This window comes from Saccostrea echinata, unplaced genomic scaffold, assembly GCF_033153115.1.
Source record: "Saccostrea echinata isolate AGI-Se365-2 ecotype Australia unplaced genomic scaffold, CSIRO_AGI_Sech_v1 ptg000032l, whole genome shotgun sequence".
In the NCBI taxonomy this organism is placed as follows: domain Eukaryota; kingdom Metazoa; phylum Mollusca; class Bivalvia; order Ostreida; family Ostreidae; genus Saccostrea; species Saccostrea echinata.
Genome location: NW_026889781.1, coordinates 6,769,617 through 6,785,301, shown reverse-complemented (window position 1 = coordinate 6,785,301; position 15,685 = coordinate 6,769,617). Strand labels below are relative to the sequence as shown.

General features: G+C 36.0%; 2 protein-coding genes across 2 annotated transcripts; both read right to left on the bottom strand.

The window, feature by feature from the left end:
- Window positions 1-353: 353 nt before the first annotated feature.
- Window positions 354-1,193, bottom strand: LOC133197904 (uncharacterized protein K02A2.6-like). Its single transcript, XM_061334085.1, has one exon. The coding sequence runs from the start codon at window positions 1,191-1,193 to the stop codon at window positions 354-356; it is 840 nt and encodes a 279-aa protein (XP_061190069.1).
- A 3-nt stretch (window positions 1,194-1,196) lies between these two features.
- LOC133197903 (uncharacterized protein K02A2.6-like) lies at window positions 1,197-4,204 on the bottom strand. Its single transcript, XM_061334084.1, has 2 exons — window positions 4,005-4,204; window positions 1,197-3,843 (listed from the first exon to the last, which is right to left on the bottom strand). The coding sequence occupies exons 1-2, from the start codon at window positions 4,202-4,204 to the stop codon at window positions 1,197-1,199; spliced, it is 2,847 nt and encodes a 948-aa protein (XP_061190068.1).
- Window positions 4,205-15,685: the final 11,481 nt, after the last annotated feature.

Below are 15,685 nucleotides of genomic sequence, written 5' to 3'. Positions count from 1 at the left end.
TGATGTCCGAACACATAGTAAAGTTAATATAAACAGTTCACTGGATTGTTTATGCGGCTATATAGTGTTGTTTATTAATACACTGAATACAAGAACACATCATTTCCTCCCTTCTTATTTTATGTCCATCAGATAAAATAATATTCAATTTTAACCTTTAATTAAGAAAATATCTAAGAAGAAATAATTAGTAAAGATATACATCAAATAACTTTTACTACTTTTCCTAATTATTTACAAACTAATGTGGTTGCAAAAGAAACTTTTTTTTTCTACGCGCACTACAACCACTGCTAATTATTGGCTGTTATGGGAATTATTATTACCCATACGGTGTTTACACAAACAGCCATTCACAAATTTAATTTGACCACAGGCTTCCTGGTTCGCAACGGATATCGGCGCTCCTGTGGTGCATTAATTATCGGCGGTGATTCGTCAGACGTCTCGTCTGCTTCACTGTTAGCTGCTTGAGCTTTATCATCGGTTATTGGTATTACCACATCGGAATTCTGCTCAGGGTCGGCCTTGAACTCGGCATTTCGGATTTGGTCAGCGTGTCGCTTCCAAATTCCCCCTGCTTGTGTTTTTACTTCGTAGTTTAATGGTCCTTTGCGCTGAATAATTTCGCCGCTGGTCCATTTCTCCTTCCCGCGGTAATCCCTAACTGCCACTTGTTCTCCAGTGTTGAATTCTCTTAATTTCTCTGCTTTGGTAGTGATTGCAGTTTTCATTTGCTTATCATTAACAGTTCGTCCCAGGTCAGGTTTGATAAGGTCAAAACGGCATCTAAGGTTTCTCCCCATGAATAACATCGATGGTGTTTCATTTGTTGTGGCGTGAGGCGTGTTACGGTACGTAAGAAGAAATTTTGCTAACTTCTTATGAATGTCCGCATTTTCTTTATCCATGGCTTTCATACCTTGTTTAAAAGTTTGAACAAAACGTTCCGCCAGGCCATTTGTTGCAGGATGATAGGGTGCTGATCGGATATGGTTTATTCCGTTTAGTTTCATAAATTTCTGAAATTCTTCAGACACAAATTGTGGGCCATTATCGGAAACAAGCTGCTCCGGTAATCCGTTTCTTGCAAAGATATTACGCAAAGTAATAATCGTTTTGGTTGACGTGGTCGTCTGCATAGGAATAACTTCTGGCCATTTTGAATGTGCGTCCACGACAATAAGAAACATGTGTCATAAAAATGGTCCTGCAAAATCAATGTGGATACGTTTCCACGGAGCTGATGGCCATTCCCACGGATGTAAGGGTGCAGTTTTCGGATTGTGGCGTTGTTTCTGGCATCCAGAACAACTTTTAACAAGCTTTTCGATTTCCAAATCGATTTTCGGCCACCAAACGTAACTTCTCATCAAAAGTTTCATTCGCACGATTCCGGGGTGAGCTGAATGAAACATTTCAAGTACTCTTTTCTGAAATCGTTGTGGAATTATAACTCTGCATCCCCACATGACACAGCCTTGACTAACAGTCAATTCATTCCTTCTACTGAAGTATGGATTTAGATTTGGATCCTCATTTTCAGTCCAACCATTAACAATGCAATCGTACACTTTTGACAAAATTTTGTCTCTGGACGTTTCTCTTCTAATTTCTTGGTGCGTAAGACATGATATTTGTTCCATTTGACTGAGTGTAAACATATCTGCTACATCAGTTAAGTCTTCGGCCTCAAGTCCGTTCTTTTCCTGAGGAATTCTTGACAATCCATCCGCATTCGTGTGGCGTTTTGTATTGCGATATTCAATGTTGTACGTATATCCACTTAAAAATATTGCATGTCTTTGCATTCGTGCAGCGGAGGTAACTGAAATTCCTTTCTTAGGATTGAAAATTGACACTAACGGCTGATGATCGGTTATCAAGGTGAACTCGCGACCATACAGATAAGTGTGGAATTTCTTTACACCAAACACAATACTAAGAGCTTCCTTGTCAATTTGACTGTAATTCTTCTCAGCCTTATTCAAAGTTCTTGAAGCGAACGCGATCGGGTGTTCCGTCCCGTCCTTCAACACGTGCGACAACACTGCCCCTAATCCAAAAGGTGACGCATCACACGCTAACCTGATTGGTAAGTTTGGATCATAGTGACATAATACTTGATCAGAAGTTACCAACCTTTTTGCTTCCTCGAACGCTTCCTGACATTCTTTGGTCCACTGCCATTTGACTTCCTTTTCCAAGAGTTTGTGTAACGGGTGTGCAACAGATGATAAATTTGGAAGGAATTTGTGATAGTAATTCACAAGACCTAGAAACGCTCGAAGTTGGGTGGTATTGGTTGGCTCTGGGGTGTCCAACACAGCTTTAATTTTATCCTTGGTTTTGTGTAATCCTTGTTTGTCAATTAAATGACCACAGTATTCAATTTGGTCTTGGAAAAACTGACACTTGGATTTGTTCGCTCTCAAGTTATATTCCTCCAGTCTCTGTAGAACGTGGCGTAAATTTTCAAGATGTTCTGCATCATTCCTACCCGTAATTACCATGTCATCCAAAATGCACTGTACTCCATTTAATCCTTGCAATATTGTGTCAATGGTGCGTTGCCATATTGCAGGTGCTGACGCTACCCCGAATAGGAGTCGGTTGTAACGGTACAATCCTCGATGTGTGTTAATTGTAAGAAATTTCTTTGATTCCTCTTCTACTTCAAGTTGCAAATATGCGTTCTTCAGATCGATCTTTGAGAATTTCTGTCCACCTGCCAATGAAGCGAATATGTCCTCAATGCGAGGCAATGGGTATTGCTCTATTTCAAGTTGCGGATTTATCGTAACTTTGAAATCCCCACAAATTCGGATATCACCTGATCTCTTTACTATCGGTACAATTGGTGTGGCCCATTCACTTGTCGGAACTTTGGTTATGATGCTCTCACTTTCAAGTCGTTCCAACTCTTTTTCAACTTTGGGTTTCAGAGCGTAAGCAAGCGATCTTGCTTTCACAAATACTGGTTTAGCGCTTTCCTTCATGATGAGGTTCGCTTTGATTCCATTGACGGATCCAGTTTCCATTGTAAACACGGCACTGTGTTTATCAAGAATTTTCTCCAATTTCTGTGATAACTCATTGATATCCAGTGTGACGTTGTTCAGGGAATTCCAATCCAATTTGATTTTTCGTAGCCATTCACGCCCGAAAAGTATCGCTTTTCCCTCTGAAACAACATACATTTCTAACTTTTCCCGTTGATCTCTGTATAAGACATCTACACGAACTACACCAAGAGGTTTGAGTTTTTCTCCTGAGTAAGTCATTAAAGTGACGCTTGTATCCTCGAGTTTCCTCCTGGGAAACAATTCTGTAAAAACTTTTTCCGGAATAACGGAGACTGCGGAACCTGTGTCTAGTTCCATGTTGACATTTTTCCCGTCAATAGACACATCCACCATTATCTCATTTCGCTTACCGGTATGTACAGTGTACAATCCTAAATCACTGTCATCGTCTACTGCATGCACTTTCTTCGGAAATTTGAATGATTGGTCCTTTGCACGACATGCCGCTTTAATGTGTCCTTTCTTTTTACATTTGTGACATGTTGCATCTTTGAATCTGCATTCTTCTGCTCTGTGTCCACTTTTGTTACATCGGTAACAATTCGAAGGTTTCGGTTTTTCCAACTTTGATTTCGATTTCTGGAATTTTAATTTGTTGACTCCAGACTCGCAATTTTTTCCTTGCAGTTCCAATGCGTCTTTTGATGCGATTTCCATAGCGACCGCTATTTGAATTGCTTTATCCAGGGTGAGCCCCTGCATGGACAGTAATTTCTTCTGGGTTTGTTCATCTCGGAGTCCACAAACAAATCGGTCTCTAAGGGTGTCATTTAGATCCTGAAAGTCACAATACTCAGAAAGTTTCCTGATCTGTGCGACATATTCATTGACACTTTCGCCCTCTTTTTGCTCTCTTTTATGGAAACGAAATCTTTCCGCAATTACTAAGGGTTTTGGCGATAGGTGATCTTTAAGAACCTTAACAATGGTTTATCTGGTGTTGTAAGATTCCTTAGTAAAGCGTAAGTCTTTCCCCCAATCAAACTTAGGAGCGCAGGGACACGTTTGCCGCCCGTAATTCCATTAACTTCGAAGTACTGTTCTAAACGTTCCGTGTACGCTGTCCACGTATCAACTGTGCCATCAAACGCCTCAATTTTTCCTATATATCCAGCCATTGTTTTAAATCCTCGTCGCCAATTTTGTGTTGTTTTTATTTAACAAAAGAAATGAGTACTAGAAGGCATCTTTACAGATTAGCATTTTATTCTAGACTAAAGCATACAAACATATGTACAGAGTATTAAGTCTGGCAATGCAATATGATATTCCTGGGACTGGATGCTGATGTCCGAACACATAGTAAAGTTAATATAAACAGTTTACTGGATTGTTTATGCGGCTATATAGTGTTGTTTATTAATACACTGAATACAAGAACACAACAGCATGTATATGCACAAGCATTTTGTTTCCTAGTACCAGAATACAGGCTTGGATCAGTGATTATGGAAATTGCTAATCATAGGCTTTTTAAACCGCCACGTTTTACGGAAGATAATACTGCTCAAACAACCCATCTGTTCCTTAAACGTCAGTTTGCAAACAAAGGATTCGACGGGTTGTTTGAGCAGTATTATCTTCCGTAAAACGTGGCGGTTTAAAAAGCCAATGATTAGCAATATCCATAATCAGTAGATTATTAGAAATATTCTTAATCACAAAAGAGTCCAGTCTTGTATTCCACCATATTTCAAGCTGAAGTCCACACCTTGTATTTCTTATAAATATACATCGGCTAGTGCTTCGGTACTTTTAATTACAAAAAAACTCTACAATGCCTAGATATCGAACATCTGATACATTATCCTCCTACGTGTTCATGTTCTTCTTCACCTACAACTATAGTCCTGCTGGATCTTCCATTACTGGTGATGTAAACATAGTTAATAATGACAACCTTAAATCCTTATTTGAAAAGGGCCAAAATTTAGGGAACCCCATACTTTCAACTGGCGTCATAATTTTATAAATATTATGAATTCTGTTGAAGAATACGCCAGGCGATGGATCAAACACGAAAAAGAAGACCTTGACACTTTGTCAGAATAGATTAAGAGCATCATGCAGATAGATGTTGAAATCTCGCATCAAGCGATTGAGGGGCTTCATGAAAACTATTTATCCTTCTGTCTTTAATAATACGAAATGAAAAAGGAATTAGATAGATTACACAATCAGTATGTACTGATCCCAGCTGACAAAGCTGGTAACAACGTAGTCTTTGTTTGTAAGGCTCATAATTTTTTTAATTTTTTTTTTTACTTATTGTTTAACGTCCCTCTCGAGAATTTTTCACTCATATGGAGACGCCACCACTTGCCGGTGGAGAGCTGCAAATTTTGTCCTATACTCGGCACTCAGGGCCATTGAGCAGTGAGGGATCTTTTTCGTGACAACACCTACTGCCACAAGGGACCTCGGCTTATACGGTCTTATCCGAAGGACCGGTTTCCACGTCCCACAGTGGGAGTCGAACCCCCGACTTAAGGATCAGCTCCTTACTCCGCGACTCTAGAGCGAACGCTATGACCACCGCGCCACGTGGGCGACGGCTCATTTTTTGAATTGTATTTTAGAGGAACTAGGATTTAATTCTGCAGGTGGAAATCCAACTTACACCCATAGCTCCCTTTCTAAGGAGGAAATTCTGCTAAATCATATGTCCGATTTAGATATTTTTTAATATTCCCAACAATGAATATGCATTTGAATTACCATACCTTTACTGGATTCCTAAACTTCATAAAAGATACATAGCGGGATCAAGTAGATCAAGTAAATGTTTTACCGAGTCTCTTTCTTTACTCCTCACTAAAATATTTACTGTAATGAAGAAGAAACTTCAGGAGTACTATACAACAGTATATTCGAGAAGTAGTGTAAATCAGATGTGGATACTTAAAAACCCCAAGGAACTTTTAGAGAATTTGAAATCACTAAATTTTACTAAAACCAATAACATCAAAACATACGACTTTTCAACACTTTATATAACCATTCCCAACTATAAATTGAAATCCAGATTTTTTGATATCATAGACAGCTGCTTTTTCCAATAAAAATGGAACTCGTATATATACTTACCTTGTCATTGGTCATTTGCAAAATTATTTTGTTAAAAAGCATTCTGATTGTACACACAAGTACTCTGAAGTTAATATCAAAAAGATGCCTGAGTTTCTGATTGACAATATCTATCTGGTTTTTGGAGACCAGGTCTTCCAACAATCTGTTGAAATCCTCATGGGTACCAATTGCGCCCCGTTATTAGCAAACCTATTTTTGTATTCAAATGAAGCAGAATTTATTCAAAAAACTTCTACATAAGAAAAATAAAACACTTGCTGTGGCCTTCAACTCGACATTTCGATATTCCGACGACGTATTGTAAATTAACAATAGTTACTTCCATTCATTTGTCGACTCGATATATCCCAGTGAGCTTGAAATAAAAGATACCACAAAGTCTGGCACATCTGTTTCATATTTAGATATTTTACTAGAAAAAGACGTTAATGGTAACCTTACAAGAAAGCTTTATGACAAACGTGATGACTTCAACTTTTCAATCATTAACTTCCCTTACTTACATGTACATGTATGTAGCAATATACCTTTATCACCTGCATATGGGGTTTATATTTCGCAGTTGATTCGATACGCAAGAGCATGCTCTACGTATGAACAAAGTTTAAAACAGGGCAAGCAACTGCTAATCAAGTTGATGAAACAAGGATATCAACAGTCTCGTTTGAAGTCATCATTTCGCAAGTTTTATGGTTGATACAATGACTTGTCAGCAGATGCAACCTATCATTGAGTCAAATGCTGACTGACGTTTTCCATACTAATTGGTAGGCCATTATTTATACGCTAAACTGTCGACGGATTTTTCCGGGTTTTTTTCGGTCATGACAAGGAGCACACGATGGGTTGCTCACTCCTCCATGGCACCTAATCCTACCTTTAAATTTCGAGGTCTGTGTTTGCTCTGCTCCAAACTTGAATCGTTTCATTGGACTTTCGAGATTGAATACTGTTCATTATCTTCTTATTTCATTCTACAGAAAATGGAACTCAATAGCCTACATCTTTTGTTTTTTAAGGATATTTATATCACTTCTAAGTTGACTTTCTACAGCTTGAGTATCTCTGACGTTTTGTCAATAAATGCTTGCACCATAGAAACACTGAATTTAACAATCCATATACAAAACTTTAGTAAAATATGCTCTTTTTTTACATATAAGGATATATGTATTAAAAGGAGATTCGGATCTCATATACGCTAATTAATAAATAAATACGACGTACAGATTTTAAGCGAGGTTTTTCAATGGTTTGTGAGTTCTATTTCGAAGAGGGCGATTGTCCTGAAGGCAAGTTGTCTTAAGAAGGAACCGTCTAAAGCATTCTGGCGCACGCATAACCTGACGTAATTCCGTGGCATCTGGTTTAACCTCCTTTATATATTTTCTGCGTGGACCTCAGGGTCCACGCAATAATGAAATTGTGGAATCTATGTTATATTGCAGAACATTTCACAAACTTCAATTGGTGTTGAAAATATTGATAACCTACACTTAGAACTTTAACATGGTTATGCCCAATTACTATTGAATTTGAAGATGACCTCATTTGCAAAATCACGTGACTGCCACATCACGTGACAAGTTTTAATGAATAATCTAATCATTCACAATGTGTATTTAATAACCATATAACATTTTCCCCTTTTAAGTAAAGTACTAAAAAGAATCGCAATCCTGATTAAGAATGTATTTTTTATACAAAAAATCTCCGATACTATCATCGCACACCTTTTCTGTAGTGCGAAATGAAATGCATGGTTATGACAAGCAAACTCTGTTATAATTCATGGCTCCATGCCATATCAGGAATTATGGATTTCCCTGACCAAAAAATTCTATAGTAAACTATAGTTAACTATAATAAATCAAATTTTTCATTCAAAGTTATCTCTGAAATGACATAATGATCACTATAGTAGTTTTAATTAATAAAACTGACAATCAAATGAAAGTACACGTGTGATGGTGAATCTCTGTAGTTGAATTTGGCTGGAAGTTGGCTAAGTGTGTTACACACTTGATTAGTTGATATGGTCAGGACGGAAGAATTTGAGCTGTGATAAGCACACAGCGCCTCGGGCCCCAAGGATGTGTCCCAATATATTTTTACAAGAATGATGTGAACTCGGAATTGACCATAACAACAGTTCAAGAATGTTTCAAATTACAAGAGAAATACTTTCCGCGTAACCAGTTCTGGGTCACCTAGCGTCGTGTGATTTTTATTGACAGGTGCACGGGGATTTTGTGTACACGAGTAACACTGAACAAATTGTAAAGATGTTGTAACTATTGGAATATAAAACAAATGGAACTTAAATAGTATTGCATGAATAGTTAATTGTGACTTTAGCAGTGTAAGTAAAACGAGGAAGAATTAGATATACCGATTTATGTGAAAGTGGGAAGAGATTCTCTCTCTCTCTCTCTCTCTCTCTCTCTCTCTCTCATTTGTTTTTATACACTTCGCAATCACAGTTACTTTTGGTCAGGACACCCCCCCCCCCAACCCCCACTCCCGATATTCAACTCTGGGACTTGTTGGACCTTTTCCACAAATTATATTTATTACACTTATTTATCATGTGTACCATAGGAATAAATCGGCAAAACCCCAAAATAATCGTTCTACAAAAAATATACCCCATTATACATTATAAGAGAGAAAGGTATGCCACTCCGGTTTGTTTATGTTGTATCCCTACTGGACTTTCTTGGTTTAAAAATATGTATTTATTTTATTTCAACCTCAAATGTCAGTTCACATTGTCTCTTCACATATTTCTGTCGTCGGTTATACAGTAAAATTGGGTTTGGATCACATAAGAATTCCATAATTAATCCATAAACACGATTTCAGCCAGTGCACTATCAAATCCTTAGGTAAACGCTACTGAAGAACAACAAGATTGTATTACATATTACGATGACGTCAGAGAGAGTTTTGACTTGAACCTTTGACTATAGATAACTATAGCGATAACTTTGACACTATGAAAACTATTGTTAACTTTAGTTCTTGTCTGTCTGCAATTTTAAGATTTGATATAAAGACAATATTTGTACGAATTCCATCCACCACTGCATTAAATTTATGATTTAATCTTACATAATTCTAACGAGTTTTAAATCCATTCAGGTCATAAAAGTTATTTTCAGGACTTTTTTTAATATATGTGCTAAATACCACTTAATTCACTAAGAGGAGTTACTCGGTTGTACAGGAATACTTCCAAGTCTCCAATCATAGACTGTTACATTTTATAAGAACAGATGGATAACTCTATATTGTAAAGTTAGAATCTCTAGATTTGTACAAAGAAAAGCTTAGCTTCAAATACATAAAAGTAAAACATTTTTTTTTTGTAAAGTAGGAATTTCTCTGTTGACCTCGGCCATGGGTTGTTGTCCCTGTCTTAAAGTGCGGTAAAGCACTGGCTGTCATTTCATGTACATTCTTACGATGTTCATCCCCTGAATTTTACTTTCGAAATAATCAACGAGAGATGCAGATTAAATAAATTATTATTATTGTATTATTATTTTGAAATTATGACTTTGAAAAAAGGTGAAGGTGTGAAGGTACGAAACAGTGATAAATCTCCAAAAAGAAGCAAAAAATAATAATAATAATAATAATAATAATAAAAATGAAATAAAAAAGAAATATAAAAATACAAATCTCTGAACAGGGCATAAACATATGGAAATATCAATAACGTTTTCAAAAAAAAAAAAAAAAAAAAAAAAAAGCACTGTGAATAGTCGCATAGGTATTGTGAAGGTGATATTAGAAATGGTGCTAGATATCTGATGGATAATATTTAAGACGTCTTTTGAAATATAGCCTTCCAACAATCTAGTAGATTTCAGATAAGTATTAAATGTGCCAACTTTTAATCGACGGATATTTCTACTCTTAAAAAGAATTTATTTTAAAAACAATACAGACGAGAAAGAATATTGTTTCTAAAATTTTCAATTAAAGGATAACACTATACATAACAAAAATTTACTATTATTAACAATACTATTAGTTTTTCCAAGAGATGTATTTGATTTAAGGGAAAAAAAGTACCAAGGGGGGTTAGGGGTAGTACTAGTCTTTATTAAATTCTGTATGTGGAAAGTCACATGGACAGTGGAAAATTGAGAAATCCGATTGTATGTCGATGCATCTGTTTCAAATATTCTACAGATATTCTAACTTTTAAAACATGAATAAAGGGGAAACAAGTTGAGAGAGAGAGAGAGAGAGAGTTAAAATGATTGCGTGTTCAGTACAAAATTGGTTTATACTCCGATTTTTTTTTTTCCGAAAAAGAATACATGGATTGTACATGTAATTATGTACTAAGCTCTTTTGCACTTTGTCATGCTTTGTTTTTACCAACCCCCACCCCCACCCCCAATACACTCGAAAAAGGAGCATTCCCAAATTGTTTGTTTGCACTGTCTCGTACGACTAGTATTTTTGAAAATCAATTTCAAGTTTTATTTTGAATTATGCAAATAAATTATATTTTCAAGAATTTTAAGAGTTACTGATTGGTGGAGGGAGATTCAGAGACAAAAACAAAACATCAATCGCACCACTCCACACAATGCACATTGATTATGAGTTAAAAATAAAATGCATTCTCACTGCATTATGAGTGGTACGACATCAACAAAATTCTAATTAATATTAATAAAAAACACGATGATAATTGTTTATTTGATTACATGACGATTTTATTAAAGATGCTTCAAATGTATCATAAACTAATAAGGTACATGTACGTACGGACTTTTTTGTGAATACCAGGATAGGGGAGAGTAATCTAGGAGTTTTGAAAAAAATGTCTAACTGCACTCTTCTATATATGTACCTCACCTCTTACAGTGTGTCAAATTACGGGTTATAAAAGATTTATTATTTAATCAGAATAATGTACAGTACATGCAACCAAAAATCTATTAGGGTTCATACAAAATATGCAGTGTTAATACAGCAGTTTTAGCTACGTGTACAATTGAAACATTAAACCTCCCTCCCTGTTAAAAAAAAATACTGTACCTGTTAGCGATCTTTTTTATTCGTAATAGCAGAATGATATCCACGTTTTTTCAAGGACGCAGTAAAGTACTTGTACTGCATAGGCGTCGGAACCGGGGGGGGGGGGGGAAGCTAGGGGGCTTAGCCTCCCCTCTCCCACTTTTTTTTTCAAAGATAGACAAAATATAGGCATTGAAAACTGGGGCTTACCCTTTTCCGTTGGTTTACCCCCCCCCCCCACTTTCAATTAGCCACCCCACTTTCAATCTGCTTCCGACGCCTATGTACTGATCCTTGTCCCGGAGAACTCTGAACAATCGTTTGGATTAAAGAAAAAAGTGTCAAGACGAGGTAACTTCCAGCGTGTGTGAGTGGGTGTGTAGGGTGGGGGTATAGAAGGTTCAAATATAATGTGGTTTATACTTAGGTATACCGTGACCATGGAGACGGGATGTATTCTATAAGGAAGTGCCACTTTAAACAAGAATAGATATGGGTTACCCCATATCCAAGATATTCGACTTTTAATTTATTCGAATTTTCATTGTGTTCAGATGATTTCTAATAAAAAAAACAAGTATTTACTGACAAAACGTCAGAGATACTCGAGCTGTAGAAAGTCAACTATAAAAGTGCCATATACATAAATATCCTAAAATGACATAATATTTAGGCTACAGAGTTTCAACATCTTTTGTTGAATAAAATATGCATATAGTAGGAAACAAACTGCGTGTACATATATAACGTTACTTGCATGTAGTGACTTTATCACAAAGTTGCACATGCATAAAAATAGTTTTAATTTCACATAGAACATAAACTAAATATAATTAATCGTATAATTTTAAAAATGTATTTAACGCCTCACTCATTTTCAGGAATATTTAATCCAAATAGCATGTTACAGGCCTATAGCAACGTTTTCAAAGTGAAGGGGGGGGGGGGGGACTCCCAAAAAATCCCGCGTACTATGGGCCTGTGCTACATGTGTACCATCTAACTTTCCAATGATAGAATCTTCTGTAAAAAAAAAAAATCAAAACAAGTCCAAGCCGTTATGGATTATCAAAGATAGCCCATTTTTATAAATAGCAAAACTATAGATCTATCAAGGATAGATTTTAATTTATTTTTTGATTTTGTGCTAATAAAAAGTACTATCACTCAAAGTATAGGCAGATGTTAAAGATGGTCCAACCTGTCACCTTTCAGAGTAATCAATGAACTCGTCCAGTGATGCATTGACGGCCGTTGTCAAACGCAAAGGAAAGCGCGAGATCGGTTGCGGCTATGGAGCATCACTGAATATTCCTCCACCATATACTGATTTTGAATATACAGACGTTTTGAAGATAAACTTCATTTTTGTTTCTAGAAATGTTTTTATTTACAAAAATAGTACATTTTCGTGTTAGATCGATGACCATAACTCAGCCCCTCTAGCCCAGTCTAGGGCTTCACCTGGAGTAAAAAACCTGCACTTGTTATGAAACTGGTGTATAGTTCTAAACTTCTTTATGTCCGTAGCAAGTACTGATACCCAGTCTACTGATCTAAGCGTCACTAGGGAACGGTGCACACACCTGTTCTTGCAAGACCAAATAGCCTAGGTCTACACACGTGCGAAGATCTTTCCGAGCTCGGAAAATCACGTTGCTTTGCCGAGAAGTGTTTAACCATAATAACCATTCCGTTATTTAAAAAAAGAGAGAAAAAACACACACACAGTTAATGATTAAACTCAAAAGAAAATATACGGCAATTAACGAACAATAATCATGACAGTAATATAATTGGTGAAAAGATTTATCATTATCAATCGAAGTGTGACCTATATATTTTCGTGAAAAAGACTGAGGAGGCAGCGAGCGTAGGAATATGAAAACTTTTTATTTGCTTTTCTGGGGAAAAAGTGATTTTCTTAAAATCTTTTAACGTTAATTTTGTTTTCTTTAACGTATTAAATATACTTGATTATTCTTAATATTTGTTGTAATGTTTTATCTACTGATCATGAATGGAACTATTTTCTTCGGAGCAATTGTGTGAAGAGTACCTGACTTTAGTAATATATCTTGAATAGATAATATGCACTGATCGAATATATTAAAAAAAACAATAGAAGATACTTTGCTCTCTGCACTCGAAAATCTCGTTAAAACGGGTGAATGAATACCGATACATGATGATCTCATCTTCTGCGTATTATTTACGTACACATGTAACTATGTACAGGTAAAGGTTTTAATTATTTTTCTGCACAATATACACCAAAATATTGAGTTGATTTAAACGTTAAAAAATATTTTGAATCTTATACTTTGAATGAATTATTATCTCCATAAACACGATTGTACGGTCCACATGTATTCACATCGAGTTGCAAACTGGAATGCTGATTGATCAACACGCTGAGTCGCTTTCTGAGTGCGCTTATGAAACTGGCTTTCACTTTCGGCGTTCTCTTTGGTGTCTACCCACTAGTCCGAAGGTTCATTAGTCCGACGGCCCACTAGTCCGAAGGTTCACAAGTCCGACGGCCCACTAGTCCGAAGACCCACAAGTCCGAAGGTTCATTAGTCCGATTAAAAAAAAGCTACGAACTTTTTATTTACATATCATAACAAGGAGCGATAAATATAGCGTTTTATTGAACATATACCTTTGTTGATTTCATTATAGAATATGGTTACAGGTGAAGTTCGCCCAGTTATATATCGATATGTAATTTTCTATTATTTGTTGAGGTTTTCAAATGCCGTTAACTCTGAATTGAATATAAGGTAAATAATTTTCACACACATTTTACTAAAATTGAAGCATATGCTCTAGCGGAAAAAAGACTAAAGCTTAATAAAACTGAACTGTAGTTACATTATCTTGTGCCTTTTTCGCTCGAGGGGAGGACGCTCACACACATATACAAAAAGCAACCACCCCCACCCCCACCCCACCCCCCACCCAACACAAGCACATGCACAAGAATTGCACAAATATTTTACGTAGTGCACATAAGAACAGGAATGCTGCAATGAATTCTTCTAAGTCTTAAAGCACTATAGATTTTATAAATTTCATCTAATCAGGTCATGGTACTGTAAGTCTTATAATAAATTATTTAGATATTGGTCAAAAAACGTCATTGATCTTCGAGATTTATACAAAATCACGATTGCACAACGCATGCACAGATTATTATAACTTAAAAATAAAATCTATTTTATTTATGTTTCCCTTGGAATTTATGTCTCCCCTTCGGAGACATATTGTTTTTTGTAGATTTTCTTATTCTTCTAATTAAGGTCTTCAGTCTTCAGGGAAGACCTTATAGTGATTATGCTGTTTCTTCTTCTTCTTCTTATTTTTCTGACCTTGTAATTTTGTGCACGCGATTTCTCAAAGACTATTGTGTGGATTTAGATGAAATTTCTAGGAACTGTGTGTCGTTAGCTTCAGTTACAGTACCCGCATCGTTATTCTTTACAATTCTATCGTGTCCTATCGTGCGTTTATCCTATCGTATCGTGCGTGTATCCTATCGTATCGTGCGTGTATCCTATCGTATCCTATTGTATCGTGTTTTCCGTTTATCAGGTTTTGCGTTTTCTATCGTGTTTTCCGTTTATCAGCTTTTGCGTTTATCGTGAAGATCGTTTATCAGGTTCTATCGTGTATCGTGTTTTGCGTTTATCGTGTGCATTCGGAAACCCTCGCTTTTTATCTTTACTTTGAGAAGAAACACCCGAGGTATCCCGAGTTCATTTTTCGTTTTGTTAATTTATTTAGGATTAATTTAACTGTTGAACAGAATCACAAATTAATACTCTAACTCTGGTATATTTGTTTAAGAAAATAAATAAATAAATCAAATAAATAAATAAATAAATAAATAAATAAATAAATAAACGTCAAGTACCGTGACCAAGCAGAGAGTGTAAATCGAAAGCCAAATTCTATTTTTGGACATGAAATAATCCATCTACTAGTCTTTCGTTATTTTTTTTTTTCTTTAATTTGTCGATTTGTAAGAAACATTTTTTGTCAAAGATAGAAATATTATACTTCCTTTACACAGAGTCACAAAAGCAAGACATTTATTAACTTTGCTTTAATAATTATAGAAACATAAAGCAGTAGATATGTGTGTAAAAATAAACTATAAATAAAAAAAATATCAGCATCATTATTACATGTAAGTCAATCCTTTCTCACTCGGCACACCTCGGCCGATTCGTACCTCATCAAACCTCGGCTGTATCATGTAAACCTCCATTGAACCGGAGCTACTTTATACTCAATATGGCTGCGCCCTACATATACACGTGCACAGTGTGCTGAATTCGATCCGTTAACAAACAAGTGATTATGTTAAGATACTAAGTGCATTTTTCTTGGTAAGTGTTATTCTTAGTGTTACCTAAATGCTTTTGAAAATTTTTATCGTATATCAAATGCATGTTTAT